This window comes from Sinocyclocheilus anshuiensis, unplaced genomic scaffold (genome assembly GCF_001515605.1).
Source record: "Sinocyclocheilus anshuiensis isolate Anshui unplaced genomic scaffold, SAMN03320099.WGS_v1.1 scaffold132, whole genome shotgun sequence".
Taxonomy (NCBI): Eukaryota; Metazoa; Chordata; class Actinopteri; order Cypriniformes; family Cyprinidae; genus Sinocyclocheilus; species Sinocyclocheilus anshuiensis.
The window spans coordinates 1,059,941-1,075,643 of NW_015555730.1; the positions used below are offsets into that span (position 1 = coordinate 1,059,941).

Here is a 15,703-nt window from a genome sequence, read left to right on the forward strand (position 1 = left end):
TGTGTGTGTGTGTGCGTATATATATATATATATATATATATATATATATATATATATGTTTGTATTACATTTTTGGAATGATTTCATTTTGCTAACATTTTAGAAAATTTTGCAAAACAAAAAAAAAAAACAAATGAATCTAGCACTCACCTAAACGACCTCTGGCTCCATTTGTTTTGGTCCAGTTCGGGCAGCAGTCCTGTTTTGCCGGCCCACAGTACATTATCACAGGCAAAATACATGGCTCTGTTCAAATGAGCCACAGTGATGCAGAGCCGCAGCACACAGTCTGACAGATGCACGGTGCGTTTGGCTGCTTCCAGAGCTTCAGCCGAGTTCCCCAACCGCATCACTGACACAAAACACACACAAAACACTGAGCGAGTACAGCAACACACACAGATTCTGGGAGTGACACGAGATTAGGCATCAGGAGTCACTTAATGCAACCACTTTATATAATAAACCCCTCACTCAGAGACACAAGCAATGACTTGTTATCATGATGTATTCTTTTTTTAACATTAGGCAATTTAGGCACAATTTGCACTGGGATATTGGAAAAATGTTGCAAAATTACCAGCAGGAACACAGCATACAGTCATGAAAAGTTAAGACATTTCTGTATTTTAATACCACTTAATTTAAACACCACGTTGTTATACAAATGAGACAATAATGATTAAAGAGTTTAGAAAACAGCTAAAAAAAAATTTGCACCAAAAAGAAAAAACTTTGACCCCTAATGCACAGTGTTGCATTTTTGTTGTTTTTTAAAAATTCTTAATTTTTTTTTTTATTAATGCTTTCTAACGTTCAAAATATCAGGGCATGCAATCCATCACTAGCCATATAGAAATAAAATTTAAATGAAATTATGTCAACTACGTACTTTGCAAATATGCAAATTTGTTCAAAAAGTGTAAAAAAAATTGTCTGCCACCATTTTGTGTGTCTTTAGAAATTTAGTTGCAGATAATATGCAAATCTTCCCATTAAAACTGTTGTAATAAACTACAAAATGTCAGCTATTGTCATGCATTATATATACCTATATTTAGAGAAAATTAAGTATTGTTTAACTGCTGTATGCATATGTTGCGATTCTGTTAAGACTGTGTCTCTGAGGGTTAATTAGGCCTTTGTATTTCGCTACAAAACTTGTGTTGGGCTTTCTCTAATGAAAATGTGTGACTGAGCTGAATTTTACGGTGACCGAGAAGTGCAAAACAAATCACAATTCTGAAAACAAAATAACAAATTACAAACGCAAATGCAAGTCTAAAAAACAAAATAACAATTCAGAAAACACAACAACAATTCAGAAAACATTATAACAAGTCAGAAAACACAATGACAAATCAGACAAACCGGAAGAGGTAGGTATAGTTTGAGACAGCGCCATTGGTTTGGGATTACTCACCGCTGACTGGACGAGACATCTGTCAATCAACCTATACAGGGAAGAACCAGCCGAAGAACAGCAGAGTCGTGGTAGAAAGTTCGGAGATGGTATTAAAGTAGCTCAGTTTAAATGTATTGTATGAATTGCCCTTACTATGGAATTAAAAATACGGAGTGTCTATTTACATTTAGTTAAAAGTGACTGTAAAACATCAGCTCCAGTGGCGCAGATGGATAAGCGCGTTGTTGGCTTTTTGACGCGATCGACCCGGGTTCGATTCCGCCTTTTGAAATCTTTTGTAACATTATAAATGTCTTTATCATCACTTTTGATCAATTTAAAGCATCCTTGCTAAATAAAAGTATTCATTTCTATAAATTACAAAATATGTACTGACTCCAAGCTTTTTAATAGTATATAGTGTATAGATAAATGCTGATCTTTGGATCTTTCTACTTATCAAAGAATAATGAAAAAATGTACTCAACTGTTTTAAATAATAATAATAATAATAATAAATGTTTCTCTAGCATCAAATCAGCATATTAGAATGATTTCTGGATCATGTGACACTGAAGACTGGAGTAATGATGCTGAAAATTCAGCTTTGCATCACAGAAATAAATTACATTTTACAATATATCCAAATAGAAAGCAGTTATCTTAAATAGTAAAAATATTTCACAACATTACTGCTTTTGCTGTATTTTGGACCAAATAAATGCAGGCTTGGTGAGCAGAAGAGACTTCTTTAAAAAAACATTATTGTTCAAAAACTTTGACTGGTAGTGTACATCCCTACAAAGGTCTGAAAATCGTTGCAATAAATCACAAAAACACACCACAGCATTAGTGCTCAAATGCCTGGTTACTTTAAATTATGCTTACTTGAAAATATGCTTTTATAACGAAAGCACCCCTTATGATATGATTATATGCATATTTTGAAAGTAGTAGGTGTTCATTGTGACATGGTACTGAATGGGTTTCATATCCATATATGATATTTACATGATACTCAGAGGCATAGTAAATACTTGCGAGTAATACTGTGCTTTGTTGCTAGTATTTCTACTTGTGAAGTAACAGTTGGAAACAACAACAGTATCAATGAGCACAACTTCCAATGCAGCGCTCCCAAGTCTGTAAACAGGCTGCAAACCTCATGCTGTGAAGGAAGCCAACTAGTGTAGATGTGGTGGTAGTGTAGTGTTGTAAACACGAGGTGAGTGGGTGTTTGTGCACCTGAACACGCGCTCTTTGGCTCGACTCTGCGCGCTGAATCTCACCCACGACTCCATCATAAACAACACACACACGCGCTGGGCCTAGCGTCCTTCACGCAGATTCACGTTAAACAGCTCACCGTGAAGATCCTTGATGTTTTCAGAGAATACGTTACGCACTTTTGACTGTAGTCTGTGGCTGGAATTATGTGGCATGCTTGCTGTGCTGCACTTGGTGTTTTTGTAGCTTTGACACTTTAATCCATGGACGGTAGACGAAGAGGGACACGCTGTTCGCGTTTGGATAAATTGAAAGCGCATCGTGCAGTTTTCCTTGAATAACAGTGAATCACTTTTTTTTTTTCATATGTGTTTAGCACGTTACGGAGATGGCACACAAATAACCTTAAAGTGTCCATTTATTTTATTAGAGGCTAGGTCAATTTAATATGTAACGACAACAAAAGTTCAATGAACTTACTGTTAGTTTCTGGCGACTAACAATAAAAACAACCACCAGGGGTCGCCAAATAAATTTAAAGGTATACATTTAATATTACTGATATACTGTATATGACCCTGGATTACAAAACCAGTCATAAGGGTCAAATTTTTCGAAATTGAGATTTATGCATTATATGAAAGCTGAATAAATAAGATTTCCATTGATGTATGGTTTGTTAGAATCGGACAATATTTGGCTGAGATGCAACTATTTGAAAATCTGGAATCTGAGGGCGCAAAAAAAAAAAAATCAAAATATTGAGAAAAAAGCCTTTAAAGTTGTCCAAATGAAGTCCTTAGCAATGCATATTACTAGTCAAAAATGAAGTTTTGATATATTTATGGTAGGAAATTTACTAAATATCTTAATGAAACATTTAAGATCCTAATGATTTTTGGCAACAACAAAAAAAAAAGAAAAATGGATAATTTTGACCTATACAATGTATTTTTGGCGATTGCTACAAATATACCAGTGCTACTTCAGACTGGTTTTGTGGTCCAGGGTCACAAATATTGTATTTAATATTACTGATAACACCAATAAGAACAAAACGATACAAGGCTAAAAAATAATAATAACAATAAAACATAATCAGACTATGCTGTAGATTGGTAAAGTGAATTTTATTTGAGAATCTCTGATAACAATAAATAAAGGAAAATATAGTAAGCCCATTCTGCTTCAAAATAAAATCTAATAATCACAAGAAAAACAATCTTGACCCTGTGTGAAAAGCAAACAATTTTGTTTTCAATCATAATCAAGTTGGTCAGCCTGTTAATGTGCTTAAAGGTGGACCTGAATATTGCTCAGCAAAATTTAATAAAAAGTCATTCATACAGTGTATTTTGCAACTAGTTCATACAGCTCAGTTACCATCAAACGCATCCTAGTTGATTGAATCTCACATGTCCAGGTCATATTTCAGGTCAAAATATAATAAATTATATTTAGTATATAATAAACTCTATTTTGATTTAAGAAGAGTGCATTTTTAGGAGCATTTTTGCATTATTTCCATGACAATAAAGCGACCCCACTGTTACCTTTGCATCACGGTTAAAATTCTCCTTACTGTATAATGAAAAATATATTACGTTGTAAAATACTACTGTATTACAGTAATGAGAGTCTAATGAAAAATTGTGCATAATTGTGAATTACAAACTCAAAAGTAAAACATCCCAGTAATTGGGGGGAAATGTGCTTCCAGTTATAAAAATATTTTGCAGTGCATCCCATCTTATTATTTATTTTAAATAATAATAATAATGATAATAACACACTTTTGGGGTGAAATGTGACCCGGACATGTTATCCACCCAGTTTTTAAAAATAAGCTAAAGAACAGAGTTGCTGTTGAATCAACTACAGCAAGGGTTTTTAAATGTGTCTAACAAAAGGAATGGTTCACAGTACTTATTATACCGACAGATTAATATTTCTACCATAAACCCTTGCCTATTTACCCATCCTGCAACCCCTCGCTTTCTTTTCCTTCTTTCTCCTCTGCACCACATGCTCTCTGGAACTCATTCGACCTTCATTTTATTCCAACTAGCAAATCCTTCTGCATTCCCATCCGTTAAAATATGAGGTACAACTTTCCCCCGGACATTCACCTTCACAAAGTCTAATTCAGTCCAAAAATAATAACTACTGTCAAGTTTAACATTTCTTTCTGAATCTCTAACTTCAGTAAATCAGCCCACGTCCCAAATGATGACAGTGAGTGTGTCCTGCACAGTGAGGGTTTAGTCTAACTGAAATGATTGGGAGACAATCAGATAGAAACTATAAATACAGTTCTCAAACCATCTGAGGGAGATGGGACTAATACAGCTGCAGGTGAGAGATCCCATCATGCCCTTCTTCTTCTCTGTGTGCCTCTCTCAGTGCTCGGACTGCTGTTTCTTATGGAAGGGGGCTTTAAGGCGGCTCCAGAAGGAATGGCTGCGCCGGGTTTTCCTCTCGCCGCCCCGCACCATCTCGGCCTCGTGCTGGCGGATCTGACGCACCAGTGCAGCAAACACCTCGTCGATGTAATAGCGGAACGCCGCGGAGGTCTCAAAAAATGGGCACTGGAACTCCCTCGCCAGCTGTTTGCCCTCCTCCACAGACACCTGAACGTGTGAAGACAAAACAAACAGCCCTTCAGTCTAAACGGCTTCATTTGAGCCTAGTATGTCTCCAACGTTAGTTAATGATTAGATATGTAAAAATAGTGGGTCATTCGTTTACATAGATTTATACACACAGTATATCCATGTATATGACGTTTTTGAAAGAAGTCTCTTAAGCTCACCAAAGCACCTGCATTTATTTAATCAAAAATACAGTTAAACTGTAGTATTATGAAATATTATTGAACATTTTAGTGTTTTATTTTAAATAACCTTTTTATTGTTTTATATATAGTTCTATAATTTAAAATATAAATGATAAAAAATTATTTTTTCCTGTGATGTAAAGCTGAATTTTCAGCATCATTACTCCAATCTTCAGTATCATGTTTCTTCAGACATCATTCTATGCTGATTTGCTGCTCAAGATTTCTTATTATTTTCAATGTTGAAAACAGTTGTAACATTATAAAATGTCTTTACTGTCACTTTTGATCAAATGAATGCATCATTGCTGAATAAAAGTATTAATTTCTTTAAAAACAATCTCACTGAACTTTTGAACAGTAGTTTGAGCAGTAGTTTCTATGCGTTAATAGATTTATATATATCATTAAATATATATATATAACTAATGTATTTTATTAATATTAATTATTATAACAATATATAATTACAAAATATGTATAATTACACTAATAATTACAGCCTTTTGATGGACATAAATTACTAAGGAATGCAGTAACTAACAGCATCATGGTAAAACTTTACAGTGAGGTTATTTCTTAGCATTAGTTAATGCATTTGGAATCATTAATTAATTAACAACAAAATACTTTCACAGCACTGAGTTAATGTTCATTTCCACGACCACTATCTAGAACACCCTCACAACCATCCATAATACTCTGGAATCAATTGTCCAGTGATGTTGTTCTTCATCTAAAGTATTTCCAAGAGAATTCTACATCAGTGTGTAGCAAATTAGCTCAAAAGGGAAAGGTATATAAATAATATACAATTAATTATGATTCATTACAATTGGTTATATCAGCTGCCAGTAGTAACTGTAGCAGAATTAAATCATCATAATCTAATCTGTTCGTCCAGTGAACATTCAGTGTAAGTTCATATCAACTCTAAGAAAGGATATTTTCGTGGCCACAGACGCCGTTTTACAACGGGTTCTACAGCTTATACTAAACCTCGTTTCGTTTAGTTAAATGTACGATACTTGCATTGCCTTGGTCGTTGAACGAGTGTCCGGATGCAGTCTCGGATGAAAGTCTTGATGGTTTCAAGGTTTTGGGCTCAAAAGGGAAAGGTATATAAATAATATACAATTAATTATGATTCATTACAATTGGTTATATCAGCTGCCAGTAGTAACTGTAGCAGAATTAAATCATCATAATCTAATCTGTTCGTCCAGTGAACATTCAGTGTAAGTTCATATCAACTCTAAGAAAGGATATTTTCGTGGCCACAGAAAATGCTTTCATACAGTATTAATGCATTAGAGCATGTAGTAAGGATCAAAATCGTAAAGGGACATTATTCACAAGCGGTGACAGAATCAGAAACTCATGTAATTCGTGCACAAAAGTTTTATTAACTAAACGCTAACACATAACTAGTCTAAACAAACAAACGAATAAACATACACTCACACGCGTACATACAAAGGGGAGCTAAAGTGGATGAATGAAGCCATTAGAGAAACCAGAGAATGCAGTTATGGAAAATGAGTCAGAACCACCTGAGTTAAAAACCATCAGCGCCGTTTTACAACGGGTTCTACAGCTTATACTAAACCTCGTTTCGTTTAGTTAAATGTACGATACTTGCATTGCCTTGGTCGTTGAACGAGTGTGCGGATGCAGTCTCGGATGAAGGTTTTGATGGTTTGAAGGTTTGGTGGTGTTGGAGTTCTTCACGTTCTTCCAGGTTTGAAGGGTGATGAACTCCAATAGATGGTATTCTGGCTCGGTGGTGATTGGGAGAGTTTTCTCCCAGATGAAGGTGATGAGAGAAGAGCGCAGAGCTCGAGAGAGACGACAGCTGGAATCCGAGGATTTTAGGTGAATGAAAACTTTGGGGTCCAGAAGAAAACTTCTAGCTCTAGAATCTAACAGAACTTTAGACTGAGCTGTGTCGAGGCCTGCCAGGCCTCTGGGACTTAGCAACCAGAAGATGTGAAGGTGATGAGAGACGAGTGAAGAGACTAAAAGCCAGGCGGTTCACTAAAGTGAGGCCTTTTAAGTTCTGTGGAGGTCACACCTCTCGAGTGTCAAAGAGCCAATGGTCTAACTGAAATGAGCCAACTTGCACTTTTTGAAGGGAAAGTTTACGACTCTTTGTCTCCGAACATGGTAATTTGCATATGTAACTAGATTGGATGTTGATGCAAAGTCTACTAAAGATTCTTAGAACACTAATATGTTGCATAAGTATCAACATATAATATAAACTCTCAATTATATCATCAGGAGACGAATTCATAGAGACCAAACATGGTATAGGTAAGGTTACATGAATGAGTGGTTCTATAAGCATGCATAAAACAGTATACAATAGTATAAGAATAGTAATAATATACACAATAACCTGAGGATATGTGATAGGAAGGTCAAAGAAAGGTTTGTCTGTGAATGAGAGTCCATTTATATGGCATTGTGCGTCTTTCCTAGGGGGAAATGAATTGAGAGTTGCTCTGCCCGCATTCCTTTGGGCAATAAAACCAGTGTTATCAGCATTGGTTGCCATGGAACCAGAGGCCTGTTCTGCCTTTTTGAGGCGTTAGCCGCATTTCGGGGGGAAGGGTCCATTGAGCCCTCATAGTTGTCTTGTTGATTGAGGGGTGTTACGGAGTATTTGTTAAATATAACAAAAACAAATTGTGTCTGATTGGTCCAGACGCTACAGTTTATGCATAGAGTTAGAGCTGATGTGTTAGGCATACTGTATAAGAAGCACACTTTACATAATCATTTTAAAGCTTATTTCCACCATGAAATATAAAATATAAGAAAGGTAACTGTGAATTTTTATATGTGACTTTATTTCTCTCTCTCAGAATTCGGAATTTACATCTTGCAATTCAGACTTTTTACTCAGAATTCTGAGTTTACCTCTTGCAATGTACTGTTCCCTGGAGAAAACACCCTAGTGATACACCATGCAATTTCACGCTTTCCATTTTACCCCCAGCTGTAGAGACTCACTAAAACAGTAATATTTTATATCAAACATCTGTAGTGTAAGTGGTGTAATCTATAATATCGCTCATTGCAACTAAAATACTTGAACACTTACATCACTTTTTTAATTAACTTTTTTACCGCCTATATGAGAAACGCCAACTACCTACATTTTTGAATAACTCTAATAACTTACTTATGCATACAATTCACTGCAGTTTCCAGCTGAAATGAACACGTGTGGCAGTAAAACTCCAATAACTTTTATTCCTTTACACAAATTATGATTTCTCACAATTCAGACATTTTTTCTCTCTCAGAAAAAAGTAGGCTATGCTTTTTTTTTTTCCCACAGAAAATGACAGATCGTTTTGCTAGAAAAGAGCTTTATTCTTCAGCTGGGTTCATGCAGTCCTTTAAAACAGCACTGAAACTGCAATTTGGAACTTCAACCCGTTGCCTCCCATTGGAGTCCATTATATGGAGAGAAATACTGGAATGTTGTACCTCAAAAGCCTTAATTTCTTTTCAACCGAAGAAAGACATCTTGAATGACATGGGGGTGCGTAAATTATCAGGACATTTTTATTCTGCAGGTGAACTAATCCTTTAATACCAGGTGTAAACAGGGTCTTAAATCAGAGCAGGAAGTCCTACATATATTAATTTCATTAAATGTTACGTGCATAGCAAAAAAAAAAACAAATACGAATAAATAATAATAATGATATCTTCTTCAGTATTTTTGTTTTGCTAAAATTAATATCTAAACATCCTCAAAAAAAGATCTATTTACTTAAAGCAAATGTAAAATGTCTTGAACAAAACTTAGTGAGCTTATGCTTAAAACAATACCACATGTCAGTCAGTAAGGTACAAAAGCTTTTCCCCTTGAAATAGGTTTATTTTTCTGAGCCACTGGCAGATATTTGTTCTTGCTTTAATCAAATTTACATTCATCAAACCTGCAGAAACCTTGGTATAGTATACTGAATAAAAATATTGTCAAGAAACAAAACAAATTTTAGAGTTAAGCAACGCTCAATTAATGTTTCCCGACACTGCTTATAGCATTTTTTTTTTATATGCCAGCATAGGTAACAATCATTTCAGAACTGAGGTACTACTCTGTGACTACGTCTAATGCTGCCTGTGGTCATGTACAATTATGTAATAGCCTCTTTCTCTTTGGGTTTTTGACTGAATGCTTATTCTGGCAAACTCGATTCCATGCTCTGCTGGACAACAGGAGCATATATCTTAAGCATAGCTGATGGCACACCATAAAACAGGCACTTGGATAATATTCCTTATCTGGTTTTATCTGGACTGTACTGGTTTTGTGATGTTAGCGTCTACTGTACTCTATTGGACTGTAGATCTGTATAAATGCCCTGCATCACTGATTCCTCACAAATAGCCTACACACCCAAAAATAAAAGTAATAAGTAAACCAATAGAGAATAAGAACGTTGTCACAGCGCAATGCATTCTAGGATTTTAGGACACGAGAGCTACAGTAGAGACTGGGTGGTAGTGATGTAGACATTTAACATTATTTTATGTTTATACACTGAACAAAATTATAACCTCAACACTTTTGTTTTTGCCCCCATTTTTCATGAGCTGAACTCAAAGATCTAAGACTTTTTCTATGTACACAAAAGGCCTATTTCTCTCAAATATTGTTCACAAATCTGTCTAAATCTGTGTTAGTGAGCACTTCTCCTTTGCCAAGATAATCCATCCACCTCACAGGTGTGGCATATCAAGATGCTGATTAGACAGCATGATTATTGCACAGGTGTGCCTTAGGCTGGCCACAATAAAAGACCACTTTAAAATGTGCAGTTTTATCATACAGCACAATGCCACAGATGTCACAAGTTTTGAGGGAGCGTGCAATTGGTATGCTGACTGCAGGAATGTCCACCAGAGCTGTTGCCCGTGAATTGAATGTTCATTTCTCTACCATAAGCCGTCTCCAAAGGCGTTTCAGAATTTGGCAGTACATCCAACCGGCCTCACAACCGCAGACCACGTGTAACCACACCAGCCCAGGACCTCCACATCCAGCATCTTCACCTCCAAGATCGTCTGAGACCAGCCACCCGGACAGCTGCTGCAACAATCGGTTTGCATAACAAATAGTTGTGTGTCTGATTGGTCCAAATGCTACAAGTGTTTGAAGCTGATGTGGGACACGGTTCTTGAAAAATACTAGTTAAGGTACAACGTACAAATATTTTCAAGAAACTTCACATATCCCAATGCACAGTGCAGCCTGTCTCTAAAGGAAAGTAACACAACTTTGAATGTGAACAGGCTGGCACATCCTTCAAAATCATGTATACAGCCAATGATAACCTTTGCAAGAGAGGCCATCAAGAAGCCTACAGCGACTCTGTAGAAGTTACAGTTCTCCATGACAGAGATGAGAGAAATTGTCTGGCTGGTACTTTAAGATTGAGAAGCTCATGCTATCTTGACTAGCGTTTGCCCGAAGACATGTGAAGACCAGGAAGAGTCTGTTCTTCTCAGACGGCACAATGCTAGACTGTGTTTGGCTCATATCAAAGAGAGCACATCACAGTGAGACATCAGCCTTACGGTGAAGCACAGAGGTGGCAGCACTGTGCATTAGGGATTTGTCCCTGTGGCGGGGAATTGAGACATCATAAAGACAGAAGGAAAACGCTTGGAGATGAGAACAGAAAGAAGACCTTCAGGGCAATGACTTTGAAAAATTACTTAAAATCAAACTGTTTAAAGTCCTTGTCAAAATCCAAACCATGAGCCACCAAGAAGTGTGTCCCAGTCTGCTATATAGTGCTGCAGAGATGATGCTTTTTAGGACAAAACCCAGAAACAAGTTGTATTTTAGCATTTTTGTTTCCATCGTCCTGAAGTCAATGGGCTTTTTGAATGTGTTTTAGCATAAATGTCTGAAATAAGGTCTGTGGTGAACACAAACTCAAGAAATTTCAAGTTTTATTCCACAACATAAAATACATCAGTAGAGCTTTTACTAGTCTTGAAAAAAGGTGGTTGCTAGCAAGTGTCTAAATGGGACTACAGAGGTTGTTGTGGACACACTGAACAGATAAACTCATCAGTAGGCACTTTCACAGCCTCATTGTGTTTATAATCACGCACCTGCAAACTGTTCTTACTCAAACTTTCAGGGGAAATGTTGTTGTCAAAAGCTTAGTGTTTAAGTTATGTGACTGTGGTGTAGTTCATTTACAGCCTACGTTCAGCTTTTTGCAAACATTTTAAACAGGCTTCAAACTTTTGTGGGTCACAGAGCTTATTTTCTGCAATAATTAAAAAGCCAATGGAAAAATCAGAGGGAAAATGTCGAGGGAATCAGGGCGATGCTAATTTAAGGGTTGGCCTACAAAAATACATAATCATACCGCTATATAACTGCTAAAATATCTGTCACATTATAACCGTAGTATTTTGAACGGGATACACCATGGTTCCATTGCGTAACACGATATTATGCAATACAGTCTGAATATTTCTGAGCTACATGGGTTTCAGGTAAAGCGTCTCACCTGTCTGAGATGGGCCAGGTCAGACTTGTTTCCCACCAGCACGACGGGGGTGTCTACGGTGCGCCGCACGCGGTAGATCAGCTGCTTGAAGTGGCGAGCCTCCTGGAAACTGCGGCGGTCCGTGATGGAGTATGAGATGATGAAACCTTCACCCGCTCGCATGTACTGATCACGCATGGCTGTGAACTCCGCCTGGTTTCAAACAAAGAGATCTTCTTTACAAACTCACTATCTTGTTGTATCCTTGTACGTATCATGCAAAATTACGAGATTTATCAGATTTACATGGTCATGGCAAGAGCAGTTAGGGCTGGACGCTAAAACGGTATCTTATCGAAACTGCGATAAAATTTATATGGTTAACAATGATATGCTCCGGACATTTTTACTGGATATGGATTAATCTAACAGTCTATGACACAGCAGAAATAAAGGCAACGATTCAAAGTGCTTTACATAAAAGGAAGTAAAATAATCATAAAAAATAATCACAACAATAAAATAAAGCAATAAGCCCCAAGAAGCCGTGGTTTACAGTGAATTTATAACAGCTAAGCCAATCAGAATCAAGGACCGGAACTAACCGTTTTATAACAAGGAATTAAAAAACTTTTAAAATTATTTAATAATTGATTTAAAATGAATTTAAAGCAGTTAAAAATAGGAAATTATTATATCTAAAATACAGTGCAATCAGTTCGGACGTAGCACAGTGCTCATTCATTCAGTCAGTGTATGTTTCTAATAAGTCTGCATGTTTGGCGTGTCTCTGTGTGAACGAATGGCGCAGTTTCGTCTTATACACAAATAGCCTACATGTGACGCTCACTGATTTCTGCATTTGAATATATGAGGACATGAACACATGAACTTCAGTCTCCAGAGCTGCTCTGAGAGTCTCTTTACTTGGTTACACCGTTTCATTTGAGAAAAAACTACCGTCAAATACACACTGAAACTGAAAGTAAAACTGAAAAACCATCGGGACAACCTGTCAAAATAAAAGTCTGGTTTAACTTTAAGAAATTATTGGAGAAATATACTACTACTGTATATCCTAGTAAAATATAATTCTCAAAGTAATAATAATAATATTTTTGAGGAATATCACACAACCAAGGTATTTTTTCATCAGTTTATACAGTTCTGTTGTGCAGCATCTTGCTTGACAATAAAAATGCAATGTTTTTTTGTAAATTAATTTCATTTGATTACATTTTTAAATAATGATCAAACTGTTAAAGTTTTACTAATTCATTTCATTAGACAACCTTTTTTTTCAAACATGTGGAATTTCCTTTCCCATTAACAGTAGATGAATATCGCAATACATATCGATATTGTATGATATAGAAATATCATGATAATATTTTTGGCCATATTGCCCAGTCCTAAATGGATATAATTTTACACAAACAATGTTATTAAGCAATTTTACCACATTATTCTCTTGTTCAAACACAATTTTACATATAATTCTTGTGGCTATATTTCTGCCTGCATTCCTGTAAACAAGATTTTTGTTTGCTTTAAAAAACCAAGAGATTAGTTTATACTGGTTAGGGCTGCACGAGTATGACAAAAATCATAACTGGCGATTATTCCCTTGAAATTGTAATTGCGATTATTAATTGCGATTATCACAATTTACATTGAATGATGTTTATACCATTGTTTGATGCAACTGCATGCCGTATTTTTATATGAAAATAAACAAGCTGAAAACACTCTAACTGAAAAATTTTTAGTGCTTTTCTATAGTATTAAGCCTCAGATGTCAACTATACATCAGATTGGTTTCTTCTTTAAATTATAAAAAAAAGATATAAAAATATGAATGGTATTATAATGTTATACTAAAACTAAAATTAAAACAATGGAAAAACCCTTAAGATAACATGTAGAAAGAAAAAAATGCATCTTAAGCGTGCAGAATAACAAGTGGACTTTGAACGATTAATTGCCGCTTTGAACTATTACGTAGTTGTGGCATCCATAATTGTAATCGCGATTAGAAATTCGATTAATTGTGCAGCCCTACTCAAAACTTATGTCGTAATCAACATCATACCACAGATGCATTATGAAACATTCCCTGAATGTTTCAACAATGTACCCAAATGAACACTACATTATTATACTGTAGGCCAATTTTCATTAAACTCGTGATGAGATGTATTTTATAACATCGCTGAGTGATCCAATGACGAAAAAGATGCTGATTCAGAGGGAGAAACATTGTGCCTGATGTGTGTTTGTGTCTTGTGAAGTGAAAACCGCAAAGATAGACACAGAAAAAGAGAAGTGAGACACATTTGAGAATGACCTTCTTATAGTCTGCAAGATAAAGTGTTAAGTAGAGCACCACAGTTTACCACAAACAGATTTTTGCACTTCACTGTTTCTTGTTTTGTTTTCCATGTGTCCATCTTTATCACACCACCTGTACCACCTACCTGTCCTGCTGTGTCCAAGATGTCCAGGTTTGCTGGCTCATCGTCTATGCGGATCTGTGTTTTATAGGCATCCTCTAAAAACAGAAAAACACATGAATGGAGGTTGATGAGAGGACACAACAACATTAAACAGCTTAACAGAAAAAAAGCCCTAAAATGGGCAGAGACATCAGTGTTATATTTAGGGCTATATTTAGTAAATACACACACTACCATTCATTATTTTTAAAGGATGCATTAAATTAAAAGACATTCAATTAAAATGTAAAGACTTTCAAAATGTTACAAAAGAAATTCTATTTCAAACAAATGCTGTACTTTTCATCTTTTTATTTATCAAAGAATCTATCAAAAAAATATTCCAGTTTTCATAAAAATATGAAGCAGCACAACTGTTTTCAACATTGATAATAATCACGTTTCTTGAGCAGCAAATCAGCATATTAGAATGATTTCTGAAGGATCATGTGACACTGAAGACTGGAGTAATGATGCTGAAAATTCAGCTTTGATTAATAGGAATAAATTACATTTTAAAATATATTACAATAGAAACCAGTTATTTTAAATTGCAATGATATTTCCCAATAATGTTTTACTGTATTTATGATCAAATAAATGCAGCCTTGGTTAGAATTAGACACTTCTTAAAAAAACCTTAACATATATTACAGACTCCAAACTTTAGAATGGTGTGTGAGACAGACACAACACCTGACAGTCTCAAGAAAAATCAATGAAAATAGATTAAACATGTAAGTACGTAAAGCATGTAAGGACCTGTAAGGATGTAAATAACTCTATTTCTAAATTCCAATTTATTACATAAAGTCAAATTATTAGGTAACATTATTAGATAATATTACCGTATTGGCCCGAATATAGGACGACCCTGATTATAAGACGACCCCCCTTTTTCCAGATGTACCTTTTGGAAAAAGGCTTTTTAAAAACCAAATCTTGTTTTTTCTCAGTAAAACACATTTTGTCTTCAATTATTTTCATTTTCCAAGAAAAAAACATCATCTTATATTCGGGTCAATATGGTATTAAATTAGATAAATTATAAAAAATTTTACATCATAAAAATAAATTAGACATCAACTCAAAGTGTCATTTCTGTGCCACTACCAAAAAAAATTACTGTATTCAAACAAGTTGCACATTAAAGGTGGGGTAAGCGATTTTTCAAAAACGCTTTAGAAAACTGATTTGGGCCGAT

At 35.5% G+C, this 15,703-nt stretch overlaps 2 protein-coding genes across 2 annotated transcripts in view; both read right to left on the reverse strand.

The window, feature by feature from the left end:
* Positions 1 to 449, reverse strand: part of LOC107672880 (peroxisomal membrane protein 11B-like) — a 6,396-nt gene extending 5,947 nt beyond the window's left edge. The window contains exon 1 of the mRNA XM_016466258.1: positions 151 to 449. Coding sequence (XP_016321744.1) covers positions 151 to 350 — 200 coding nt within the window. The 5' untranslated portion in view covers positions 351 to 449. The remainder of the gene's footprint in view (positions 1 to 150) is intronic.
* A 4,094-nt stretch (positions 450 to 4,543) lies between these two features.
* The window catches only part of rit1 (Ras-like without CAAX 1), an 18,516-nt gene continuing 7,356 nt past the window's right edge, over positions 4,544 to 15,703 (reverse strand). Inside the window, exons 3-5 of the mRNA XM_016466264.1 lie at positions 14,482 to 14,555; positions 12,026 to 12,217; positions 4,544 to 5,262 (exon numbers count right to left, since the gene is read on the reverse strand). Coding sequence (XP_016321750.1) covers positions 5,032 to 5,262; positions 12,026 to 12,217; positions 14,482 to 14,555 — 497 coding nt within the window. The 3' untranslated portion in view covers positions 4,544 to 5,031. The remainder of the gene's footprint in view (positions 5,263 to 12,025; positions 12,218 to 14,481; positions 14,556 to 15,703) is intronic.